The sequence below is a fragment of the Scomber scombrus genome, chromosome 11 (assembly GCF_963691925.1).
Source record: "Scomber scombrus chromosome 11, fScoSco1.1, whole genome shotgun sequence".
Lineage (NCBI taxonomy): Eukaryota > Metazoa > Chordata > Actinopteri > Scombriformes > Scombridae > Scomber > Scomber scombrus.
Genome location: NC_084980.1, coordinates 30,997,792 through 31,023,015, shown reverse-complemented (window position 1 = coordinate 31,023,015; position 25,224 = coordinate 30,997,792). Strand labels below are relative to the sequence as shown.

General features: G+C 41.2%; 1 protein-coding gene and 1 gene segment (V, D, J or C); both read left to right on the top strand.

The window, feature by feature from the left end:
• Positions 1 to 2,359: 2,359 nt before the first annotated feature.
• LOC133991206 (T-cell receptor alpha chain V region CTL-F3-like) lies at positions 2,360 to 2,801 on the top strand (the record flags this gene model as incomplete). The annotated part of the segment is given in 2 exon segments: positions 2,360 to 2,405; positions 2,494 to 2,801. Coding segments are annotated over 2 exon segments (354 nt in total), but the record flags the coding sequence as incomplete, so codon positions are not given.
• A 16,257-nt stretch (positions 2,802 to 19,058) lies between these two features.
• LOC133990155 (uncharacterized) lies at positions 19,059 to 22,653 on the top strand (the record flags this gene model as incomplete). Its single annotated transcript, XM_062428330.1, has 5 exons — positions 19,059 to 19,104; positions 19,267 to 19,541; positions 20,763 to 20,923; positions 22,188 to 22,258; positions 22,349 to 22,653. Coding segments are annotated over exons 1-5 (858 nt in total), but the record flags the coding sequence as incomplete, so codon positions are not given.
• Between the last annotated feature and the right edge of the window lie 2,571 nt (positions 22,654 to 25,224).

The window sequence follows — 25,224 nt, the reverse complement described above, 5'->3', positions numbered from 1 at the left end:
GGCTGATTATTCCCTGCTGTACATCAGCAGCTCTGCTGTGGAGAGGGTCAGCAGCACACAATTCCTTGGTGTTCACATCACTGAGGATCTGTCCTGGTCCCTGAACACCACACACCTGATCAATAAAGCAAAGCAGAGGATGCACTTCCTGAGGAAGGTGAACCCTCCCGCCCCCATCCTCACCATCTTCTATCAGGGCACTGTTGAGTGTCCTGATGAGCAGCATCACTTCCTGGTATGGAAGTTGTAGTGCAGCCAACAGAAAGACTCTGCAGCATGTTGTGAGGATGGCTGAGAGGGTCATCAGAGTCTCACTCCCTGCTATTGAGGACATTTACACAGACAGATGCAGGAGAAAAGCTCTCTGCATAGTGAAGGACTCCTCCCACCTCTCTCATGGACTGTTCAATCTCCTCCCGTCCAGCAGGAGATATCGATCCATCACATCAAGAACACATTAGGTCTTTGTATTATGTGACCTAATGGGAGCATAAACAGTGAAATAGGACTCGACCCAGAATAGAGCCTTGTGGCACCTCACAAGTAATATGAGCAGAGGAGGATGAGGAGTTACCAAACACTACTGATAATGTCAGAGATACCAACCCAGTCCCTGAAATCATTTAAAAGAAGCTCATGATCTTGTGTATTGAAAGCAGCGCTGATATCAAGAAAAACTAAAATCAAGAAGAGCCCTGCATCTGATTTTAAAAGGTCATTCGTAACTTTGAGGAGAGCTGTCTCTGTGCTATGTGTAGAAAGAAAGCCTGATTTAAATTCATATGCAGGCTTGAGGTTAGATTTTTTAAGAGGGGTTGTACCACATTATGTTTAATGAATGATGTAGACTGTCCTGATAGCTATGAAGTATGGTTCACATAAATGAGAGAGTATCACACAGTAACTCTTCTGACAACAACACTAACAGCTGAGAGGCTCCCACCAAGGCTCCACTTTCTCCTCACTGCTGTTTTATCCTTAAGGAGTCAATTATTACATTTCATTTAGCATCTGTCAAATATAGTTAGTATCTTTACTGTTTAAAACAACATTATTGATTCAAACTACATTGAAGACATTATGAGTCAGAGCTGTGAGAGCAGGGAGGAGGAGATTAAGGGAGGAGCAAAACTGTCACTGAAGTACAGAAAGACACAAACTTTCACTGTGGTGTTTCATACTAAACAACACAAACAGTTTCTTGTTGTCTTCAAGATGGTGTCAATGCAATTAAGTCTGTTTTCAACTGTGTTTCTGATCACACTAACAGGTAGGAGACACACTTCATATTTACTTCTATTGATGTTTGCTTCAAAACTGAGCATGAAGTTGTACATATTCCTTTGATGAGTCTTTGACAACATGTTATAACAGAGTTATCTCTTCCTTTAGGTGTCAGCTGTGAAGAACTCACTCCAGTCAACAGTGAAGAGTTCAGTTTAGAAGGCAGCTCTGTTACTCTGTCCTACAAATACGACAAAGAAGCTGCAGCTGGTGATTATTTCTTCTGGTATCGACAATATCCAGGAAAACCTCCAGAGTTCATCATGTACATCTCAGGATTGAACAGCTCAAGACCTGCAGACTCACTAAACAAAAGGTTCTCTGCTAAACTGTCTGGAGAAAAGCGTGGAGTCAAACTGCAGATCTCATCTGCTGCAGTGACAGACTCTGCTCTGTACTACTGTGCTGTGAGGCCCACAGTAACAGCAAACCCACAGTCTCTGTACAAAAACCTGACAGCTCCTCACTCAACATTTACACACTTCAACTCCTCCTTTTATTCAACAACAGCGCCATCAGGTGGACACTGACAACATGATTCACTGATAAAATGAAACTTACTACTGTGTCTTTCTTTTTACATTTTCATAAACACGTCTAATCCAGCTCATAGTGAGCTTGATTATAATTTTCTCTACACAGAAGAACTTGACAAGAACGTCCTTTTTCTCCACAGTTTGTGTTTCTGTCATTGTTGATCAGATGTGGTGACAGACCTCATGTTAGCTCCAGGAGACGTTATATGATAGGACACTTAACACTTTGATATAAACATCTCTTTTATATCTCCAACAAATAAATGAAGCTTATTGAGAGGATGATGATGATGATGATGGAATACCAGGGTGGTTCACTGATTAAAGAGACCTTCCTGTTTAAAAAAGTTGACAGGTTCAATCTCCTCATGATGAGCTGCTCTGGATAAGAGCGGCAGCTAAACAGCTGAAATGTAAATGTGATGTAAATGTTGAGAGTTCCTCAACAGATGATAAAGAGGAAGGGCCAATGATGTGAAGGCCCAGATCCATCAGAGTATCAATGTTCTTCCTCTCTCTCCTCCCCTCTCACTGCAGACATGAAACACTGGCTGAGAAACATCCTGATACTGACTCTCTGGCTAGGTAACTCTTTAAACCTGCTGATTGTTCTCCTTTAATCAATCATCTTTATTGATTCATCTCTTCCTCTGCATGTTCTGTTCTTCCCCAGAGTGTAAAGGACAAGACAAAGTGAACCAGCCACCAGGAGATGTCATTGCTACTGAAGGACAGACAGTTACACTTAATTGTACATTTAAGACCAGTGGTACAACTCCATATTTGTTCTGGTACAAACAAGAAGTGAATGATTTTCCAAAGTATGTTTTGCGACGTTACTCTGGAATAGAAAATAATGCTGCAGAGTTCCCCGAAGACAGATTTAATGCTACAGTCAACGGGACGTCAGTTCCTCTGAAGATCCAGAAGCTGCAGCTGTCTGACTCTGCTGTGTACTACTGTGCTCTGCGGCCCACAGTGACAGGAAACACCAAAACTCTGTACAAAAACCTTTGGAGCAAAGACAACAGAATACTCCACAACATCCACTAGAGGGAGTCACACACTGTTAAACTTCAGAGGTTTGGTATCAAACAGTCTAGATTCTTTTCCCTCATGAGACACAGCTGTGATGAAGACTTTTAGAAATGAATGTAATTTGACATATGAGTCTCCTCCTACTGACTGCAGAGGTGGCTGCATGGCAGAGAGCTGTTTGATTCCAGCTGTGAACATCAGACCAAACACAACTCACAAAACCACTCAACACTTATTCACACTGAACATTCAGTTACAGCATTTCACTTCTGGAAACATGGAAACACTCGCTGTCATTTTACTCTTTTCAACTCTTGTAGGTACGTATGTTTTTGTCATTGTGTGATATTTTACAAATGATGGATATTTCACTCTGGAACAGAACTTTAATACAACATGTTTCCTTCACTAGGTAACACCTTGGAAGATGATTTCTATAGAAATCAGTCAAATGAACAGTTGATCAGTTTGTGTCCACAGAGTAACACTGTACAGTTGACATTTTCCACTGTCTTCTCCTCTCAGCCTCATGAACAATGTTAGTCTAATGGCTTCATTTTCTCTACTTTTTCCAGGACTAATAGCTGGAGACAAAATCTATCCTGAACAACATGAAGTCAGTAAAAGAGAAGGACAATCTGTCACACTCACATGTACATATGAGACAAGTAGTACTCAACCACTACTTTACTGGTACAAACATGATTCAGACCTTCAGGCACCTGAGTTTATACTCTGGAAAAGAGCAAAGTCAGTTACATCTGAATATATTCCTGATAATAATAAAGATAGATATGGATCCAAAACATCACCAACATCAACTGAGCTGACCATACAGAGACTAACCCTGGCAGACACAGCTCTCTACTACTGTGCTCTAGACACACAGTGATAGAAAGTGTAGAAGAGGCTGTACAAAAACCTGAACACAGATATGTGACTACTCTTCAAAGAGGAGGGAAGTGGTATTCAAACCACAGCTTCATATCAGATGGATTCTGCTAATTCCTGTTTTATCAGAGTCACTGTGGTTACAGCTGCTAATGAAACACTGTGGGAGGATTCACATGAGCAGCAAATCCACATCAATGACAAACCAGCTGGATGATGCTTCAAACACAAGACACCATCAAACACAATAGTTCCTTGATTCTTTCTAAACCTTTCCAAGCTACTTGCTGTACCGAATATCTCAGAGCTTGTCACCATCACATCCTCTTTTTATCACATAACAAGAGGGTTGTCCCGCCCACTGAGGTTCAACTCAACCAATGAGATTATTTGTGTCTCCAGAGCAGAAATGTTTGAGGAAGTCAAATCCCAATCAGCTTGATGCTGAGGAGAAGGGCTGTGCAGCAGAGAGGCTGTTTAGTTTCTTCATTCTACTGCAGTGGAAGAACATTGATCATCTGCTGTCTGTTTGCTTTCAACAACTCCAAAGACATGTTGCTTTACCTCTTTATACTTTTATCTCACTTTATAGGTGAGTGTTAGAACACAGATCAAAGTCTCATTTTACCTGATGTATTAACCACATATCTGTTTTTCACAGCTGGATGATTTTGTGGAAGTCAATTCACAAACGGAAAGAACATGTTGGCTTTTTAATGCATTTTAAAATGATCAAAGATGACAGTAAAAGTCAAGAACCTCTGTTGAGTCTTTTTTTAAATCTCTTGCAGACTAACTGACATGAATGATTCATTTTACAGCCATGGGCTCCATGAACAGCATAAAGCCAGAAAATACTGAAGAACATGTTGCAGAGGGAGGAAACATCAAGCTGTACTGTAGATATGAAGGTTCTATCTACAATATCCAGTGGTACCGACAATACCAGAGATCCAGACCAGAGTTCCTGCTCTACATCACAGAGGACGGATTGATTCATCCAACTGATTCTGATTTCTCAGCTCACATTAACTCAACAGAGAAACGTGTTGATCTGCAGATCTCCTCTGCTGCAGTGACAGACTCTGCTGTGTACTACTGTGCTCTGCAGCCCACAGTGACAGGAAACACCAAAACTCTGTACAAACCCCTTTGGAGCAAAGACAACAGAATACTCCACAACATCCACTACAGGGAGTCACACACTGTTAAACTTCAGAGGTTTGAATCTTCACATATTTGACTCAGCCTTGCAAAAGAAGAAAGAAGAAAAGACTCATCTGTGTCCAAAAATGTGAAACCTGTATCATGATGGTGACTGCAGCATCAGTGTGGAACAACTGGTGGGTCGGTGTATAAAGAACAATCTGTCTCTTAACGTCGATGAGACTAAAGAGATAATTGTGGACTTCAGGTCAAAGGTCATCTTCTATCAGGGCACTGTTGAGAGTGTCCTGATGAGCAGCATCACTTCCTGGTATGGAAGTTGTAGTGCAGCCAACAGAAAGACTCTGCAGCATGTTGTGAGGATGGCTGAGAGGGTCATCAGAGTCTCACTCCCTGCTATTGAGGACATTTACACAGACAGATGCAGGAGAAAAGCTCTCTGCATAGTGAAGGACTCCTCCCACCTCTCTCATGGACTGTTCAATCTCCTCTCGTCCAGCAGGAGATATCAATCCATCACATCAAGAACAACCAGAATGTGCAACAGATTTTTCCCACAAGCCATCAGACTTCAGAAAGAGTTCAATTTCTGTTTCATCAGATCAGAGAATCTTGCTCCTTGTGCTCTCAGAGTTCTTTAAATCTTATTTTACAAACTCTCTGCAGAGAATTGCAGAGAACTTACTGCAGAGTAGCTTCTATGTATCTGCTCTATCATAAAGGTCTGACTGAAGGAGAGCTGCTGAGATGGTTGTCCTTCCAGCAGGTTCTGTCTGTAGAGGACTTCTGAAGTGCTGTTAGACCAGTGGTCTCCAACCCTGCTCCTGGAGAGCTACTGCCCTGCATGTTTTAGGTATCTCCTCACTCTACCTCGTTATCAAGCAGCTGAGGCTCGTCAAAGGACTTGATAACGAGTTGATTATTAGAATCAGGTGTGTTAGAGTGAGGAGATACCTAAAACATGCAGGGCAGTAGCTCTCCAGGAGCAGGGTTGGAGACCACTGTGTTAGACCCTTCTTGCCTGGTTAATCAGTTTCCTGGACAGCCAGCTATAGGAAGAGTCCTGGTGGTTCCAAACTTATTCACCATCATTCCTATTCATTACTCAGTTAGCAGCTCTGGGACTGGACAGCAGGTTTTAAATCGTTTTCTTACTTTCCTTTCTACATTTGTTAGTCCATACACCACATGTAGTAGCCCGTCTGTCTACTCTGAACACCAGGCCTAAGTGATGGCTGCTTGTGTTGTGATTTTGTTTTTCCAGGTAAGAATAGTGCAGCCAGACAGGTTTGGTTTAGTTTATCTGGTTTTAGCATCAGTCAGTTATTGGGGATCTGTACGATTAGGAAGCAACTTTTATCTTTTATAGTGACACTAAACAATAAATGGTGGTTCTTACCTGACTACATCAGTGTTGTGTTGCTTCCCTCATCCTGAGATTCTTTCAGGGTTGTAACAGAGTTCCTTGGACCTTGTTGTACTTGAGGATAGTTGGTAGTGTGAGTGGGGAGGATGGACCAGCAGGCAGGAGTTGATTTGTCAGAACAGGAACATTTATTCAGACCAGCAACAAAAAAAGATTGAAAAACTAATTCATTAAGTTCATCATCTGCAGATAATTAGTGGGAAAACCTTCACAGTCCCCAAAACACTGACCCTCCTCCATTTTTCCTGGAGAAAGTCAAAAACAGAGCAACCAGTGTGTTGTCTTCCAGAGGCTTTTCTACCCTGTCAGCTGCTATCTGTGGACAGTCAGGGAGGGTCTTTGGACTTAGTGCCACTTTGACCCAGGTGGCATTAATCTCCCCTCGTTTGGAGTTAAATGACGAATAAACATCCACTTCTTTGGAACTGTTCAACATTACAGCAGGAAAAATACCCACAGAGACATTTTAAAGGGGAAGTGCACTCCTTCTTAAAGGGTCAAGCAGGTCAGGGAATTAAAGTCCTGCTACAGGAAACCTGTGTCAGCAAAAAGACGAGACACAAGAGAATAAGCAGTTGTGTAAGTTTTATCATCAAATGGTCTAGATGAGCATTGCCAGAGCTGAATTTAGTTCCCAGTCCGACCCTGACCCACAGTGACAGAAAACACCAAAACTCAAACACAAGCTGACAGATTTTTGATGCTTCTCTAGTTTCACATGACAACAGATCAGTCATGTAAAAGCTGCTCCAGACAAAGTTTTCATGTTGACAATGAAGACATAAGAGAAGAAGAAAAGTCTTGTGATGGTGATATAACTGGTGGGATATCAGTATACCCCCCCCCTGCAGGGATCAGTGATGTCACAGTGATGTCATTAAGGGAGGAGGGGCTTCCTTTACAGATGGGAGAAGCCCAGCTGTCCCCATCAGAAAGTAAGCAGACTTCAGAAAGTTGACTGTGAGGATTACTGAGCTGTTTATCTTTCAACATGTTGCTTTTAGTGGCAGCTCTGCTCCTCTGTATATTCACTGGTGAGTCACATTTTCATTTCATCTCTTGGACTTAAATTCAATGGCAACAACATTCATATGTGATCATGTAATTAAAGCAGCTACATAGTTACTGAAGCACAGAACAAGAAGCCCAAGAAAATGTCCATTTGTTCACTAACTGCTGGATTTAAATATTCTCATGCAGGTGTCAGCTGTGAAGATCTCACTGCAGTCAAGAATGAAGAGCACAGTTGGGAGGGCAGCAATGTTACTGTGTCCTATAAATACCCCAATCTTTTAGCCAATGATTATTTCTTCTGGTATCGACAATATCCAGGAAAACCACCAGAGTTCCTCATCTCACACTCAGCTTCTGGGGATGTAGCAACTCCAAAATCTGGACTGGAGATTAAAGTGGAAGAAAAACAAATGGATCTGCAGATCTCCTCTGCTGCAGTGACAGACTCTGCTGTGTACTACTGTGCTCTGCAGCCCACAGTGACAGGAAACACCAAAACTCTGTACAAAAACCTTTGGAGCAAAGACAACAGAATACTCCACAACATCCACTAGAGGGAGTCACACACTGTTAAACTACAGAGGTTTGGTATCAAACAGTCTAGATTCTTTTCAATGGGGAGAAAAATGACAAAGGCATGACAGTTGCTTCTGACGAAGACAGGAGTACAGAGAGTTGTAATAATTAAGTCTAGAATAAATAAAAGCTCATGTGTGCAGTGTGGACCAATCAGTATAATCTCAGTTTTATTATTATTAAGCTGCAAGTAGTTTTGATGCATCCATTCTTTAATTTCAAATGAACACTTTTGCAGGTGGATTAGGCTTTTTAGGACATTTGAGGAGAAGATGATGTATATCTGGTTATCATCTGCATAACAGTGGTAGGATATATTCAGTCTTGGAATGAGTGAGAAAAGGACTGGACCCAGAATAGAACCTTGTGTCATATGTGTAGAAAGAAAGCCTGATTGAAATTGATCTAAATTCTATTTACATTCAAACATTAGTCAACTGATTAACATTCACACACCATTGGTGCAGCTATCAGGAACAATTTGGGGTTAAGCATCTTGCTCAAGGACACATCAACATGTGGACTGGAGGAGCCGGGAATCGAACCATCAATCTTCTGATTAGTGGACGACCTGAGCCACAGCTGCCCCATTTCAGATATACCTATAGTTATCTAAGCCAGGGGTTCTCAAACTTTTTGGGGCCAAGGACCCCTTACAGGGCAGAACATTTTCCAAGGACCCCCTAATAATCCTCACACTGATTAAAACATATGTTTACTGCCATTTGTACTCATCGATGGCGTAGGAATTATTTATATTTTAAAGTTTTCAACCTAAATACTGAAGGCAAGTTTCACAGAAATTAACTTACACAAATTAAATGTGAATAAATCATTGTTAATACAATTTCTATACTTTTAAACTCATTTTTATTCAAATTACATTTTGACCTCACAGCATTTATAATTTTCAGGTAGCTTTCAGAAAATGAACAGTAGCAAGACTGGCAAAGTCCAAATGAACCCAGTTCATTTTAAAACCAGTTAAAAGCTTACTTAAGTGGTTTAACCACAACTTAATGAACTTATTGCCCTTTATTCAAATTAATGGCAGAAAACTGAACAACATCATAACAGTTTTAGCAATTAAGCCTAGTCATTAATATTTGCATTAGACTCTATCAAAGTCTTATCACACAAATATCAATTCACACATCACTCACATCAATAACTCACTAAATTAGTGAGAAGGATGAGCCTGTCTCTCACAACACAGTTTCTCTATTCTTGGAGTGATGGTTGACAAACAGACTCTAAGATCATCCTCCACTTGTAAACGAGCCCTGTACTTATTCTTCATTGCAGTCAAAGTGGAGAATGATGATTCACAGAGGTACGTTGTAGGAAAGGGGAGCAATATTTGCATGGCCTCAGCAGTGAGTTCGGGATACCCATGTGAGAGGAAGGGCCAGAAGCTTGAAAGATTAACCTGCTGGAATCCGACCTTCAGTGTCCTATCACAGGATAACTCCAACAGCTGCTCTTCTGCCTTACCTGTCAGGCCATTTGCTGTTGTAGCCGGTGCAAAGGGATCACGCACCCAGTCCCAGGCATCAGTGTTCACATCGGAGAAGTATGAGCTGAAGTGCTCGCTCAGTGATGTGAGGTGTGAGGTGGCTACTTTCTTCACTGTGGCCACAGACAAGTTGTTTGTGTGGAAAAACTCAGTCAGTTGGGGGAACATGTCTGTTATTCCGTATTGTATCCTCCTTCTCCATGGGTCTGTTTTCTTCATGAAGGCAGTATTTTTGTCGCTGACTTCAAGGATGGATGTCTGGCCTCCTTGGATAGAAAGGTTGGGTTTTTCCTCTCTCATAACCTCTGCCATTTCTCTGCGTAACTCAAACACCCACTGCAAAACTTTACCACGAGAGAGCCATCGCACCTCACAGTGATATAGCAGTGCGTCATGTCCAGCATCCATATCACATCGACATGTGGACTAAAGGAGCCGGGAATAGAACCACCAATCTTCTGTTTAGTGGACGACCTGAGCCACAGCTGCCACATTTCAGATATACTGACAGTTATCTAAGCAACCTCTGTCTACCTCCTACTGCTTTAGAAATAAACAAGATATTTACATGTATCACTTATAAAGTTTTCTTCTGAGTCTGAACAAAAATAATCAAAGAGTCACAGGAGCTAGATGGTTTTATCACTAACTGCATAAGGAACTATATCCAGGTCAAGGTTTTGTGCCTGAATCTCAGAACATCCAAGAGCATGTGGTTGGTGGACCTCAGTTCTCCAACTGGAGTATGATGATGATGCTGGAGTTCTGCTAGGTAAGGAGGCACCAGCCCATTTAAAACCTTAAAAACAAACAATAAAATCTTGAAATCAATCCTGAAACAGACAGGAAGCCAGTGGCTTCCAATACTGGTGTAACCACAAGACACCATCAAACAGAATAAATGGACACTTACTGACTGACTTCATCCTCTTTGTTCCCTGTGGGCCATTAGGCCACAATGAGCTCCGTCCATTGTTCATTATCCTCAGTAACATGTTGAGCTACACCATAAATACACACTGAAGCATTAAACTCTGACATTACTGTTCATTTATATTCTCACACATCATAAACTCAACAGGGCTACACTTTAACAGCTGAAGCTTTTACCAAGTTTAGAATCAGCTGATTTATAGAAACTGAAGCTTCCACAACAACTCCACCATCTTTACATTTGACCTCTGACAGCTGCAGAGAACCAAAAGACACTAAACTGTAATTTATATTCAAACATTAAATCTCCAGTGATGAAAACATACAAGACAAGCTATGCTAGGAAAGGAGAGAGGCACAAACATGTGTTTAGTGTAAAGTTGTCAGTAGGAGGAATAACACAGGGCTGTGAATGAGCTCTGTCACTGTGATCAGACTCCTCCTTTAAATCCAACAACTTAGTGTTGATGAAGACTAAACAGAGATCAGAGTCTTCTTTATACTCGCTGTAGCTCAGAGTTACTCAACACTGCAGATATGACGTCTCTGTTCATCTCAGTGTTGCTGGCTGCTATGTGCCTTGGTATGATCACAGCTCTGTTTCTGTGATATCAATCCAACATTTCATCTTCTGGTACAAACAGGATGGAAACAACAGACCCAAATTCATCCTGAGCCGCTATAAACTGGATGAAGGGAACACAGTAGATGAGTTTAAGGAAATATTTTCATCAACATTGAATTCAACCTCAAGATCAGTTCCTCTGAAGATCCAGAAGCTGCAGCTGTCTGACTCTGCTGTGTACTACTGTGCTCTGCAGCCCACAGTGACAGGAAACACCAAAACTCTGTACAAAAACCTTTGGAGCAAAGACAACAGAATACTCCACAACATCCACTAGAGGGAGTCACACCCTGTTAAACTTCAGAGGTTTGGTATCAAACAGTCTAGATTATTTTCCGTCATGAGACACAGCTGTGAAGAGGATGAATAGAATGAATGCAGTTTAACACGTGAATAATGGAGTCAATGTATAACCTTATACTGAATTAGCTGGTGTCTTGAATTAATTGAACATGTGTATATGCTACGAAGACATTTACACCATGCATCCTCTGAGAGGACTGTGCCTATTTCCCTCTCCCAACACGCTCTCAAATGTTGTGTACTTGGAGCGGTTTGACCCGCAAACATGGACACTAGCCAGCCATACAGGTTTGGTTTAGTTTATCTGGTTTTAGCATCAGTCAGTTATTGGGGATCTGTACGATTAGGAAGCAACATTTATCTTTTATCGTGACACTAAACAATAAATGGCGGTTCTTACCTGACTACATCAGTGTTGTGTTGCTTCCCTCATCCTGAGATTCTTTCAGGGTTGTAACAGAGTTCCTTGGACCTTGTTGTACTTGAGGATGGTTGGTAGTGTGAGTGGGGAGGATGGACCAGCAGGCAGGAGTTGATTTGTCAGAACAGGAACATTAATTCAGACCAGCTACAAAAAAAGATTGAAAAACAATGTAATTAAGTTCATCATCTGCAGATAATTAGTGGGAAAACCTTCACAGTCCCCAAAACACTAACCCTCCTCCATTTTTCCTGGAGAAAGTAACAAACAGAGCAACCAGTGTGTTGTCTTCCAGAGGCTTTTCTACCCTGTCAGCTGCTATCTGTGGACAGTCAGGGAGGGTGTTTGGACTTAGTGCCACTTTGACCCAGGTGGCATTAATCTCCCCTCGTTTGGAGTTAAATGACAAATAAACATCCACTTCTTTGGAACTGTTCAACATTACAGCAGGAAAAATACCCACAGAGACATTTTAAAGAGGAAGTGCACTCCTTCTTAAAGGGTCAAGCAGGTCAGAGAATTAAAGTCCCCCTACAGGAAACCTGTGTGATCAAAAAGACGAGACACAAGTGAATTAGCAGTTGTGCAAGTTTTTATCATCAAATGGTCTAGATGAGCATTGCCAGAGCTGAATTTAGTTCCCAGTCCGACCCTGACCCACAGTGACAGAAAACACCAAAACTCAAACACAAGCTGACAGATTTTTGATGCTTCTCTAGTTTCACATGACAACAGATCAGTCATGTAAAAGCTGCTCCAGACAAAGTTTTCATGTTGACAATGAAGACATAAGAGAAGAAGAAAAGTCTTGTGATGGTGATATAACTGGTGGGATACCCCCCCCCCCTGCAAGGATCAGTGATGTCACAGTGATGTCATTAAGGGAGGAGGGGCTTCCTTTACAGATGGGAGAAGCCCAGCTGTCCCCATCAGAAAGTAAGCAGACTTCAGAAAGTTGACTGTGAGGATTACTGAGCTGTTTATCTTTCAACATGTTGCTTTTAGTGGCAGCTCTGCTCCTCTGTATATTCACTGGTGAGTCACATTTTCATTTCATCTCTTGGACTTAAATTCAATGGCAACAACATTCATATGTGATCATGTAATAAAGCAGCTACATAGTTACTGAAGCACAGAACAAGAAGCCCAAGAAAATGTCCATTTGTTCACTAACTGCTGGATTTAAATATTCTCATGCAGGTGTCAGCTGTGAAGATCTCACTGCAGTCAAGAATGAAGAGCACAGTTTGGAGGACAGCAATGTTACTGTGTCCTATAAATACCCAAAACTTTCAAGCACTAATTATTTCTATTGGTATCGAAAATATCCAGGAAAACCACCAGAGTTCCTCATCTCTCACTCAGCTTCTGGGGATGTAGCAAGTCCAAAATCTGGACTCGACATTACAGTGGAACAAGAGCAAACAAAAATCCACCTTCAGATCTCCTCTGCTGCAGTGACAGACTCTGCTGTGTACTACTGTGCTCTGCAGCCCACATTGACAGGAAACACCAAAACTCTGTACAAAAACCTTTGGAGCAAAGACAACAGAATACTCCACAACATCCACTAGAGGGAGTCACACACTGTTAAACTTCAGAGGTTTGGTATCAAACAGTCTAGATTCTTTTCACTGGTTAACACATCATTGGTAACAATTTGGGGTTAAGCATCTTGCCCAAGGACACATCAACATGTGGACTGGAGGAGCCGGGAATCGAACCATCAATCTTCTGATTAGTGGACGACCTGAGCCACAGCTGCCCCATTTCAGATATACTGACAGTTATCTAAGCAACCTCGTTCTGCCTCCTACTGCTTTAGAAATAAACAAGATATTTACATGAATCACTTATGAAGTTTTCTTCTGAGTCAGAACAAAAAGAATCAAAGAATCACAGGAGCTAGATGGTTTTATCAATAACTGCATAAGGAACTACAGTCATGTGTAAAAATTAGGACATCCCGTTAAATACTCTGTTCTTTATTAAGACATTTTCAAATATCGATGTCTAATCTTGTTTTTATTTATCTCTGGAAAAGAAAGTGATTTAATTGCAGGTAAACAACAAAATGTTTTACTCATTAAACAAAAGATAAACAAAAAAAGTTAGGACACCCTACCCCCTAATAGCTAGTGTTACCCTCTTTGGCTGAAATAACTTCAGTGAGACGATTCTTGTAGCCATCTACCAGTCTCTGACATCAGTCTGAGGAAAGTTTGCCCCACTCCTCAACGCATATTCTTTCAGCTGTTAGATGTTTGAGGGGTTTCTTGCATGTACACCCCCACAGCATCTCAATGGGATTAACATCTGGGCTTGGACTCTGCCATTCCAGGACTCTCCATTTCTTAGTTTTCAGCCAGTCCTTGGTGGATTTAATGGTATGTTTTGGGTCATTTTCATGTTGCAGAGTCCAGTTCCGCTTCAGCTTTAATTTTTATTTAACAGATGGTCTCACATGTTCCTCAAGCCCCCTCTCATACACAGTAGAATTCATGGTGGATTCTATGATGGTGAGCTGGCCAGTGTCGTGTAAAATTAAAGTCTAATACTTCGTTGTTCAAAAGATGTTGGAGTCTCAAAATATTCAATCAGAAATCACCAGGAGTCATTCAGCTGACTGCAGAGTTTTATTACCGGCCATAAAACCACAACAACACAGACAGCCTCTATGTAGAAATGATACAAAGTTCAGGGTTTCTATTCATATTGATCATTTTGCTGACCATCGTGGTAAAGTGGGAATTCCTCCACAGCCGAGTAAAATTTCAACCAATCAGCTTTCTTTTAAAACAACTTTCTTGGCACCGATCAATACGATGGCCACTTCTTCACTTTTGGAGGCTGCTTCATCCGGTTCCTGGTTTTGCAGGTACTTCTGCTGGGCATGAGTTTTTCACCTACATCAACAGCTTTGAAATTTGGCCTTCAGACTTCTGTTTCTTTCTACTGGTGTTTTTCCACAGCTCATTCAACTGCTGCTCAGTTACTTTCAACTGTATTTACTACAGGCCATATCAATTCCAATACTGTTCAATTACTTTTTCTTACTGCATTCTCTTTTAAAAAATAATAATAATAATAATGAAGGTGTGGTATATTTAATCACATACATTATAGTTTATGTTTATCAGATCATCAAATGTGTTTATTCACTCAATAAGTGCAGAATCACATACACCTCTTCTTTTAACATAATGCCCTCAGTTTTGATTATCTTTAGCAAATAATAGTCAACAATCAAGAACCCTTTTAGCAGATACAACATTGTTCACTGTTGGTATTTATCACACAAATTGTACACTACACCAGCAAAGCATCCCCAAACCATGACACTTCCACCTCTGTGCTTCACAGCTGGTATGAGGTTCTTTTCCTGGAATGCTGTATTTGGTTTATGCCAAACATGTCCTCTGTTCTGGTGTCCAAATAATTCAATCTTAGACTCATCTGTCCAAAAAACATTATCGCAAGAGTCCTGGTCTTTGTCTATGTTCTCTCTGGCAAACTTCAGTCTGGCCTTCACGTTTTTCTTACAGAGCAAAGGTTTCCCCTCCTTGCACACCTTCCTTGAAAATTAAACTTGTGTAGTCTCTTTCTGATTGTAGAGGCATGCACTTTCACATCAACAGTAGCAAGAGTCTGCTGTAGGTCCTGTGATGACATTTTTAGGTTTTTGGTGTTTTCTTTTAGCATCTTGCAGTCTGCTCTCGGGGTGAACTTGCTTGTACGGCCAGACCCGGGCATGTTGGCAGTTGTTTTGAATGTCCTGCACACTATTTTCCGGACAGTGGAATGGCTGATTTCAAATTATTTTGAGATCTTTTTAAATCCATTACCAGACTCATAAGCTGCTACAATCTTCTTTCTGAAGGCCTCAGACAGTTCGATCTCACCATGGGGCTCACTTTAACTTCAACAGTCAGGGGCACACCAAACTAAATGTCTGAGGTTTAAATAGGGCAAGCCTCCTTCAAAATGCTCAGTAACAATGTTCTGATAATGTGAACCTGATGTGATACACCATGAACACACACTGAAGCATTAAACTCTGACATTACTGTTCATTTATATTCTCACACATCATAAACTCAACAGGGCTACACTTTAACAGCTGAAGCTTTGACCAAGTTTAGAATCAGCTGATTTATAGAAACTGAAGCTTCCACAACAACTCCACCATCTTTACATTTGACCTCTGACAGCTGCAGAGAACCAAAAGACACTAAACTGTAATTTATATTCAAACATTAAATCTCCAGTGATGAAAACATACAAGACAAGCTATGCTAGGAAAGGAGAGAGGCACAAACATGTGTTTAGTGTAAAGTTGTCAGTAGGAGGAATAACACAGGGCTGTGAATGAGCTCTGTCACTGTGATCAGACTCCTCCTTTAAATCCACCAACTTAGTGTTGATGAAGACTAAACAGAGATCAGAGTCTTCTTTATACTCGCTGTAGCTCAGAGTTACTCAACACTGCAGATATGACGTCTCTGTTCATCTCAGTGTTGCTGGCTGCTATGTGCCTTGGTATGAACACAGCTCTGTTTCTGTGATATCAATCCAACATTGACATGATTCTTTAACAGCTCACTGATACTGTTTGTTGCTGTTTTACAGAATGCAGAGCACAACAAGACAACGTGCTGCAGCCAAAAGGAGATGTGACTGCTACTGAAGGAGAGACAGTAACACTTGGATGTCAATATAACACCAGTGATTCAAATCCATATCTCTACTGGTACAAACAGGATGGAAATAACAGCCCCAAATTCATCCTGAGACGCTTCAAATTTGTCGTGGTGGAAACAGAAAATGAGTTTCTGGAAAGATTTTCATCTACGTTGAATACAACCTTAAGATCAGTTCCACTGCAGATCTCCTCTGCTGCAGTGACAGACTCTGCTGTGTACTACTGTGCTCTGCAGCCCACAGTGACAGGAAACACCAAAACTCTGTACAAAAACCTTTGGAGCAAAGACAACAGAATACTCCACAACATCCACTAGAGGGAGTCACACACTGTTAAACTTCAGAGGTTTGGTATCAAACAGTCTAGATTCTTTTCCCTCATGAGACACAGCTGTGATGAAGACTTTTAGAAATGAATGTAATTTGACATATGAGTCTCCTCCTACTGACTGCAGAGGTGGCTGCATGGCAGAGAGCTGTTTGATTCCAGCTGTGAACATCAGACCAAACACAACTCACAAAACCACTCAACACTTATTCACACTGAACATTCAGTTACAGCATTTCACTTCTGGAAACATGGAAACACTCGCTGTCATTTTACTCTTTTCAACTCTTGTAGGTACGTATGTTTTTGTCATTGTGTGATATTTTACAAATGATGGATATTTCACTCTGGAACAGAACTTTAATACAACATGTTTCCTTCACTAGGTAACACCTTGGAAGATGATATTACAGCCAGCAGTGCAGAAGTGTTTTCATCAGAGGGACATACTGTTACTCTGTCCTGTAACTATTCAGTTCAAGCTAATAATCTCCAGTGGTATCGACAAGATCCTGGATCAGCTCCTCAGTTCCTTCTCCTGATCACTGATACAACATCTCCTTCTGTGGTTGAAGCAAAACCTCCAAATCCTCGACTGACTGCTAAACTGAATAAGAAAATAAATGAAGTCAATCTGCAGATCTCCTCTGCTGCAGTGACAGACTCTGCTGTGTACTACTGTGCTCTGCAGCCCACAGTGACAGGAAACACCAAAACTCTGTACAAAAACCTCTGGAGCAAAGACAACAGAATACTCCACAACATCCACTAGAGGGAGTCACACACTGTTAAACTTCAGATGTTTGAATCGTCACATATTTGACTCATCCCTGCTAAAGAAGAAAAGACTCATCTATGTCCAACAATGTGAAAACTGGATTATGATGGTGACTGCAGCATCAGTGTCATTACCAGTGTTGGGGAACGTCACTTATATAAATAACTAATTACATTACAAAATAACTGCCATTAAAAAGTAACTAGTTACATTACTTCTGAGAAAAGAGTTAGTGCTATATGTCAGGTCCCATACTGTTTAGTTTGTTTCGTTTTTGATTTCCTGTTTCACTTTGTTGGGATTCCCTCACTTCCTGTTTATGTTCATTCTAGGTGTCTTGACTTCCTGTGTGTGTGATTGTCCATTGTCTTCACCTGTGCATCATTATCTCCTCCCCTCATGTGTTTAAATGCCTGTTTCCCCCCAGTGTGTCTTTGTCAGATTGTCTGCATCGTTTGTGAGTAACTTCCTGGCAGTTTCCTTGTCTAAGTGTTCTGACCCTGTTTTTCCCTTGATACCAGTGAACCCTAGCGTTTTTTGAACCATAGCCAAATCCCAACTTTTGATGGATTGACCCTCGCCTGTTTTTTGGACTAACCTTTTGCCTCGTTGTTGTACTTCTGCCTTCGTATACCGAACATGGACTGTGTAATAAACTGCCTCACCACACCTGTCTGTCTCTGGTCTGCTCTGTGGCTCCCAGTTTATCTGTCAGAGCCTGACACTATAGTGTTACCGAAAATGAAAACCCCTTTGCAATTCCTCACGCATGATGTTTTAGACTTTCTTCAAATATAATGACTGTACCATCATCACACAGCCAAGTCTGGCCCATAATCTGTAAATCTTTACACTAATAGCAGGAATGACACACACAATGTACCATTAACAGTCTTTATTGGACTAAAGCTGCGTCTCAAACATAAGCTCACATACAAGTTATAAACTACATCCAGGCAACAAACCAAAACACACACAACTTACTGCTCTTATTTCTTCCAACTCATTCTAAATAATGTGAATATTTCCACGAAACACATGCTGTCCCATCTTGCTCAACAAGCCGCTGTACATGAGCGCAGTGATATAACTGGAGCACGTAACCAAGTGCCTGCCAATAAAAAGGTAGAAATGGTCCAAATTTGTCTTACTTTCTTTTCTTGTGGCAAAAGTTACAGGACTATTTGGTAAAATGTAACTAAATAACTGAGTACTTAAATTGTAGACGTAACGCATTACTCATTAAAAACGTAATCCAGGCACTCACACCTCAACACTGCTTGTCAGAAAGTTGTTTCTCTACAGATTCATTGTGCTGAGTTTTCTGCAGATTCCTCCTTCAGTCTGACCTTCTTGGATGATGATGACTGCAGCATCACTGTCATTTCTAAAGCTTCCATCAGCCTGAATGGAAACAGACCACAGCAAGAGGAGGAGCTACACAACTGAATATGAAAGGCTTCATTTGGAACTGAACAGATACTGTGTTCTTTCTATTGTTCATTCACTACAAGTCAAATCATGTTACTTCATTTCATTTGGATGATGATGCTCACTTTTCATACTGGTAAGTACTCAGGACACAAATCAACATGTAACAAGAGATGGTAGACATGATTCAATAACTTCATTGTTTCAGGATTTACGTGATTACTACATTCAGTTTAAAGACATTTCATCATTTTAAACATAGAAATGTCATGGTGAAATATATATTTGTTGTTTTCAGGATCCTCTGAGGATTTACTGAAACCACTTCAAGATGTAATGCTGGCTTTGGAAGGAGACAATGTGACTCTCTCCTGCAATTATTCTGGATCTGTAAACTACCTCTACTGGTATCAACAGAAGTCCAGTTCGGCTCCACATCTGCTCATCATGGAGTATCAAGAGACAGTAGAAGGGTTTTCTTTGAAACATGACGAACAAGCAAAAATATTTCAGCTACAGATCTCCTCTGCTGCAGTGACAGACTCTGCTGTGTACTACTGTGCTCTGCAGCCCACAGTGACAGGAAACACCAAAACTCTGTACAAAAACCTTTGGAGCAAAGACAACAGAATACTCCACAACATCCACTAGAGGGAGTCACACACTGTTAAACTTCAGAGGTTTGGTATCAAACAGTCTAGATTATTCTCCCTCATGAGACACAGCTTACATTTAAAAAAAATCAGACACATCCTGTCTCAAAATGAGGCTGAAAAACTAATCCATGCATTTGTTACTTCTAGGCTGGATTATTGTAATTCATTATTATCTGGCTGTCCTAATAAATCTCTAAAGACTCCAACTGGTCCAGAATGCAGCTGCACGCGTTCTGACAAAAACTAGAAAGAGAGATCATATTACTCCTATTTTAGCTTCACGACATTGGCTTCCTGTAAAATCTAGAATAGAATTTAAAATCCTTCTCCTCACTTTTAAAGCTCTTAATGGTCAGGCTCCATCATACCTTAAAGAGCTTATAGTACCTTATGTACCTACCAGAACACTGCGCTCCCAGAACGCAGGCCTACTTGTGGTACCTAGTATCTCTAAAAGTAAAATGGGAGGCAGCCTTCAGTTATCAGGCTCCTCTCCTGTGGAACCATCTCCCAGATTCGGACATTTAAGAGTAGGCTTAAAACCTTCCTTTTTGATAAAGCTTATAGTTAGGGCCGGCCAGGCTTGTCCTGGACCAGCTCCTAGTTTATGCTGCTATAGGCTTAGACTGCCGGGGGACTCCTACTCCCATGATGCACTGAGCCCCTCTCTCCTCCTCTCTCTCTCTATCCATCCATCTATATTAAATAACATTAATGTACTATTAATGCATCAATAAGCTAAACTTCTTCCCCAGACTTGTTTGTGTTTTCTCGTCTCACAGGTAATCTGGGCCTGTAGACGTCCGGATGACAGATTCCAGTCCCGGACCTTCAATGTGCTTCTCTCTCTCTCCTCTCTACCCCAACCGGTCGAGGCAGATGGCCGCCCACTTTGAGCCTGGTTCTGGTTCTGAGATTTCTTCCTGTTAAAAGGGAGTTTTTTCTTGCCATTGTCGCTAAGTGCTGCTCATGTGGGAATGTTGGGTCGCTTTAAAATTAAAACCTGAAGAGTACGGTGTAGAACCTGCTCTATGTGTAAAGTGCCTTAAGATGACTTTGTTGTGATTTGGCGCTGGTCAAATAAAGATTTCTCAACATCATACACCCTCTCCCAGGTGACCCCACCACGGTTGATCAGACCGTGGCCCGTGTTCAGGTGGCATTTGCTAGTCCCCATGGACCTTCTCTCCGGATCCAGAGCCATCTCGAGGCTTTCTCAGCTGCTTCAGTGATGTTCTTGATAGCTCTGCTCCTCGCTCCTCCTGTGATGCCGAGCACACCGAGGGCTCTGTGGACTGAGTGACCCACAAATCCTCTACAGCCTACTTCGATGGGCATGCACCTTGCCTTACAGCCCTGCTCTCCACAGTTTATCACCAGATGTTCATATTTGGTCCTCTTCCCAAAGGTCTTGTGATGCCTGTAAAGGACTGTTAACTGAGGAGGATCCTCACATCTGTTTGGAGCTGAATGACGTGGACATAGTCACTATATGTTTACATTGAGACACACATAGACACCTACAGAGGAGAAGACACATCATGTACACAGTCAGTATGGTATAAGGGTGAACTCTCCTCTGTTCGGGGGGAAAGCCTGACTATTTAGTCAGTGTTTTGTCCTTCATGCATGAATAAAGCAGCTAAATCGAGAATCAACTTGTGGTCTGATTGTCTTCTATTCTTCACCTCTCCGTTGCCCAGAAATCATCCTTTCATGGAGGGAAAAACGGGCTCGAGAGGAGTGCAGGAAGACAGAAGAGACACACAGAGCAAACTGAAAACCAAAACCCAGAAAACACACTACCCTTAATACAAGCCTGCATACAGTTAACTGTGCAAGAAAACACATGAATATAAACCCAAATACAGAAAACCAACATGAACCCAAGAGAACAAAATAACTGAATCCAAAAACCATAAGTCCATGACAGGTTTAATATTTGATTCTCATACAAGTGATGGTGGACTGATTTTCCTCAACAGCAGATTTAAAGCTGAGGTGAATTTTCTTGTTTGATTTGAAGTCAATTCAATAATCTGCATATATTTGTTGACACCAGACACTCAGGTCCTGATTGGTTGATTTATTTTATTTTCAATACAAGCTTCTCTGCTGTTCTTTCATACGAAATTAATTCTTGTGGTGTACCACAGGGATCAATACTGGATCTCACAACATGCTGATGACACATCTTTATATGTTCCATTAAAATCCTGTAATGTCAGCAGCTGGTCTTGTATCTTAGATTGTTGATAACAAGCTTCCACAACAACTCCACCATCTTTACATTTGACCTCTGACAGCTGCAGAGAACCAAAAGACACTAAACTGTCATTTATATTCAAACATTAAATCTCCAGTGATGAAAACATACAAGAAAAGCTATGCTAGGAAAGGAGAGAGGCACAAACATGTGTTTAGTGTAAAGTTGTCAGTAGGAGGAATAACACAGGGCTGTGAATGAGCTCTGTCACTGTGATCAGACTCCTCCTTTAAATCCACCAACTTAGTGTTGATGAAGACTAAACAGAGATCAGAGTCTTCTTTATACTCTCTGTAGCTCAGAGTTACTCAACACTGCAGATATGACGTCTCTGTTCATCTCAGTGTTGCTGGCTGCTATGTGCCTTGGTATGAACACAGCTCTGTTTCTGTGATATCAATCCAACATTGACATGATTCTTTAAAAGCTCACTGATACTGTTTGTTGCTGTTTTACAGAATGCAGAGCACAACAAGACAACGTGCTGCAGCCAAAAGGAGATTTGACTGCTACTGAAGGACAGACAGTAACACTTGGATGTCAATATAACACCAGTTCAACAAATCATTACCTCTTCTGGTACAAACAGGATGGAAACAACAGACCTAAGTTCATCCTGAGCCGCTTTAAAGTTGGTGAGGGGAAAACAGAGGACGAGTTTAAGGAAAGATTTTCATCTACGTTGGATTCAACCTCAAGATCAGTTCCTCTGAATATCCAGAAGCTGCAGCTGTCTGACTCTGCTGTGTACTACTGTGCTCTGCAGCCCACAGTGACAGGAAACACCAAAACTCTGTACAAAAACCTTTGGAGCAAAGACAACAGAATACTCCACAACATCCACTAGAGGGAGTCACACACTGTTAAACTTCAGAGGTTTGGTATCAAACAGTCTAGATTCTTTTCACTGGGGAGAAAAATAACAAAGGCATGACAGTTGCTTCTGACTAAGACAGGAGTACAGAGAGTTGTAATAATCAAGTCTAGAAAAATAAAAGCTCAGTTGTGCAGTGTGGACCAATCAGTAGAATCTCTGTTTTATTATTATTAAGCTGCAGGTAGTTTTGATGCATCCATTCTTTAATTTCAAATATACACTTTTGCAGGAGGATTAGGCTGTTTAGGACATTTGGGGAGAAGATGATGTATATCTGGGTATCATCTGCATAACAGTGGTCAGACACATTCAGTCTTGGAATGAGTGAGAAAAGGACTGGACCCAGAATAGAACCTTGTGTCATATGTTTAGAAAGAAAGCCTGATTGAAATTGATCTAAATTCTATTTACATTTAAAAATTAGTCAACTGATTAACATTCACACACCATTGGTGCAGCAATCAGGAACAATTTGGGGTTAAGCATCTTGCCCATGGACACATCACATGTGGACTGGAGGAGCCGGGAATCGAACCATCAATCTTCTGATTAGTGGACGACCTGAGCCACAGCTGCCCCATTTCAGATATACTGACAGTTATCTAAGCAACCTCTGTCTGCCTCCTACTGCTTTAGAAATAAACAAGATATTTACATGAATCACTTATAAAGTTTTCTTCTGAGTCTGAACAAAAATAATCAAAGAATCACAGGAGCTAGATGGTTTTTATCGCTAACTGCATAAGGAACTATATCCAGGTCGAGGTTTTGTTCCTGGATCTCAGAACATCCAAGAGCATGTGGTTGGTGGACCTCAGTTCTCCAACTGGAGTATGATGATGATGCTGGAGTTCTGCTAGGTAAGGAGGCACCAGCCCATTTAAAACCTTAAAAACAAACAATAAAATCTTGAAATCAATCCTGAAACCGACAGGGAGCCAGTGGCTTCCAATACTGGTGTAACCACAAGACACCATCAAACAGAATAAATGGACACTTACTGACTGACTTCATCCTCTTTGTTCCCTGTGGGCCATTAGGCCACAATGAGCTCCGTCCATTGTTCATTATCCTCAGTAACATGTTGAGCTACACCATAAATACACACTGAAGCATTAAACTCTGACATTACTGTTCATTTATATTCTCACACATCATAAACTCAACAGGGCTACACTTTAACAGCTGAAGCTTTGACCAAGTTTAGAATCAGCTGATTTATAGAAACTGAAGCTTCCACAACAACTCCACCATCTTTACATTTGACCTCTGACAGCTGCAGAGAACCAAAAGACACTAAACTGTAATTTATATTCAAACATTAAATCTCCAGTGATGAAAACATACAAGACAAGCTATGCTAGGAAAGGAGAGAGGCACAAACATGTGTTTAGTGTAAAGTTGTCAGTAGGAGGAATAACACAGGGCTGTGAATGAGCTCTGTCACTGTGATCAGACTCCTCCTTTAAATCCACCAACTTAGTGTTGATGAAGACTAAACAGAGATCAGAGTCTTCTTTATACTCGCTGTAGCTCAGAGTTACTCAACACTGCAGATATGACGTCTCTGTTCATCTCAGTGTTGCTGGCTGCTATGTGCCTTGGTATGAACACAGCTCTGTTTCTGTGATATCAATCCAACATTGACATGATTCTTTAACAGCTCAATGATACTGTTTGTTGCTGTTTTACAGAATGCAGAGCACAACAAGACAACGTGCTGCAGCCAAAAGGAGATGTGACTGCTACTGAAGGAGAGACAGTAACACTTGGATGTCAATATGAAACCAGTGGCACAAGTAATAACCTCTTCTGGTACCAACAGGATGGAAACAACAGACCCAAATTCATCCTGAGCCGCTTTAAACTGGATGAAGGGAACACAGTAGATGAGTTTAAGGAAAGATTTTCATCAACTTTGAATACAACCTCAAGATCAGTTCCTCTGCAGATCTCCTCTGCTGCAGTGACAGACTCTGCTGTGTACTACTGTGCTCTGCAGCCCACAGTGCCAGGAAACACCAAAACTCTGTACAAAAACCTTTGGAGCAAAGACAACAGAATACTCCACAACATCCACTAGAGGGAGTCACACACTGTTAAACTTCAGAGGTTTGGTATCAAACAGTCTAGATTCTTTTCCCTCATGAGACACAGCTGTGATGAAGACTTTTAGAAATGAATGTAATTTGACATATGAGTCTCCTCCTACTGACTGCAGAGGTGGCTGCATGGCAGAGAGCTGTTTGATTCCAGCTGTGAACATCAGACCAAACACAACTCACAAAACCACTCAACACTTATTCACACTGAACATTCAGTTACAGCATTTCACTTCTGGAAACATGGAAACACTCGCTGTCATTTTACTCTTTTCAACTCTTGTAGGTTCGTATGTTTTTGTCATTGTGTGATATTTTACAAATGATGGATATTTCACTCTGGAACAGAACTTTA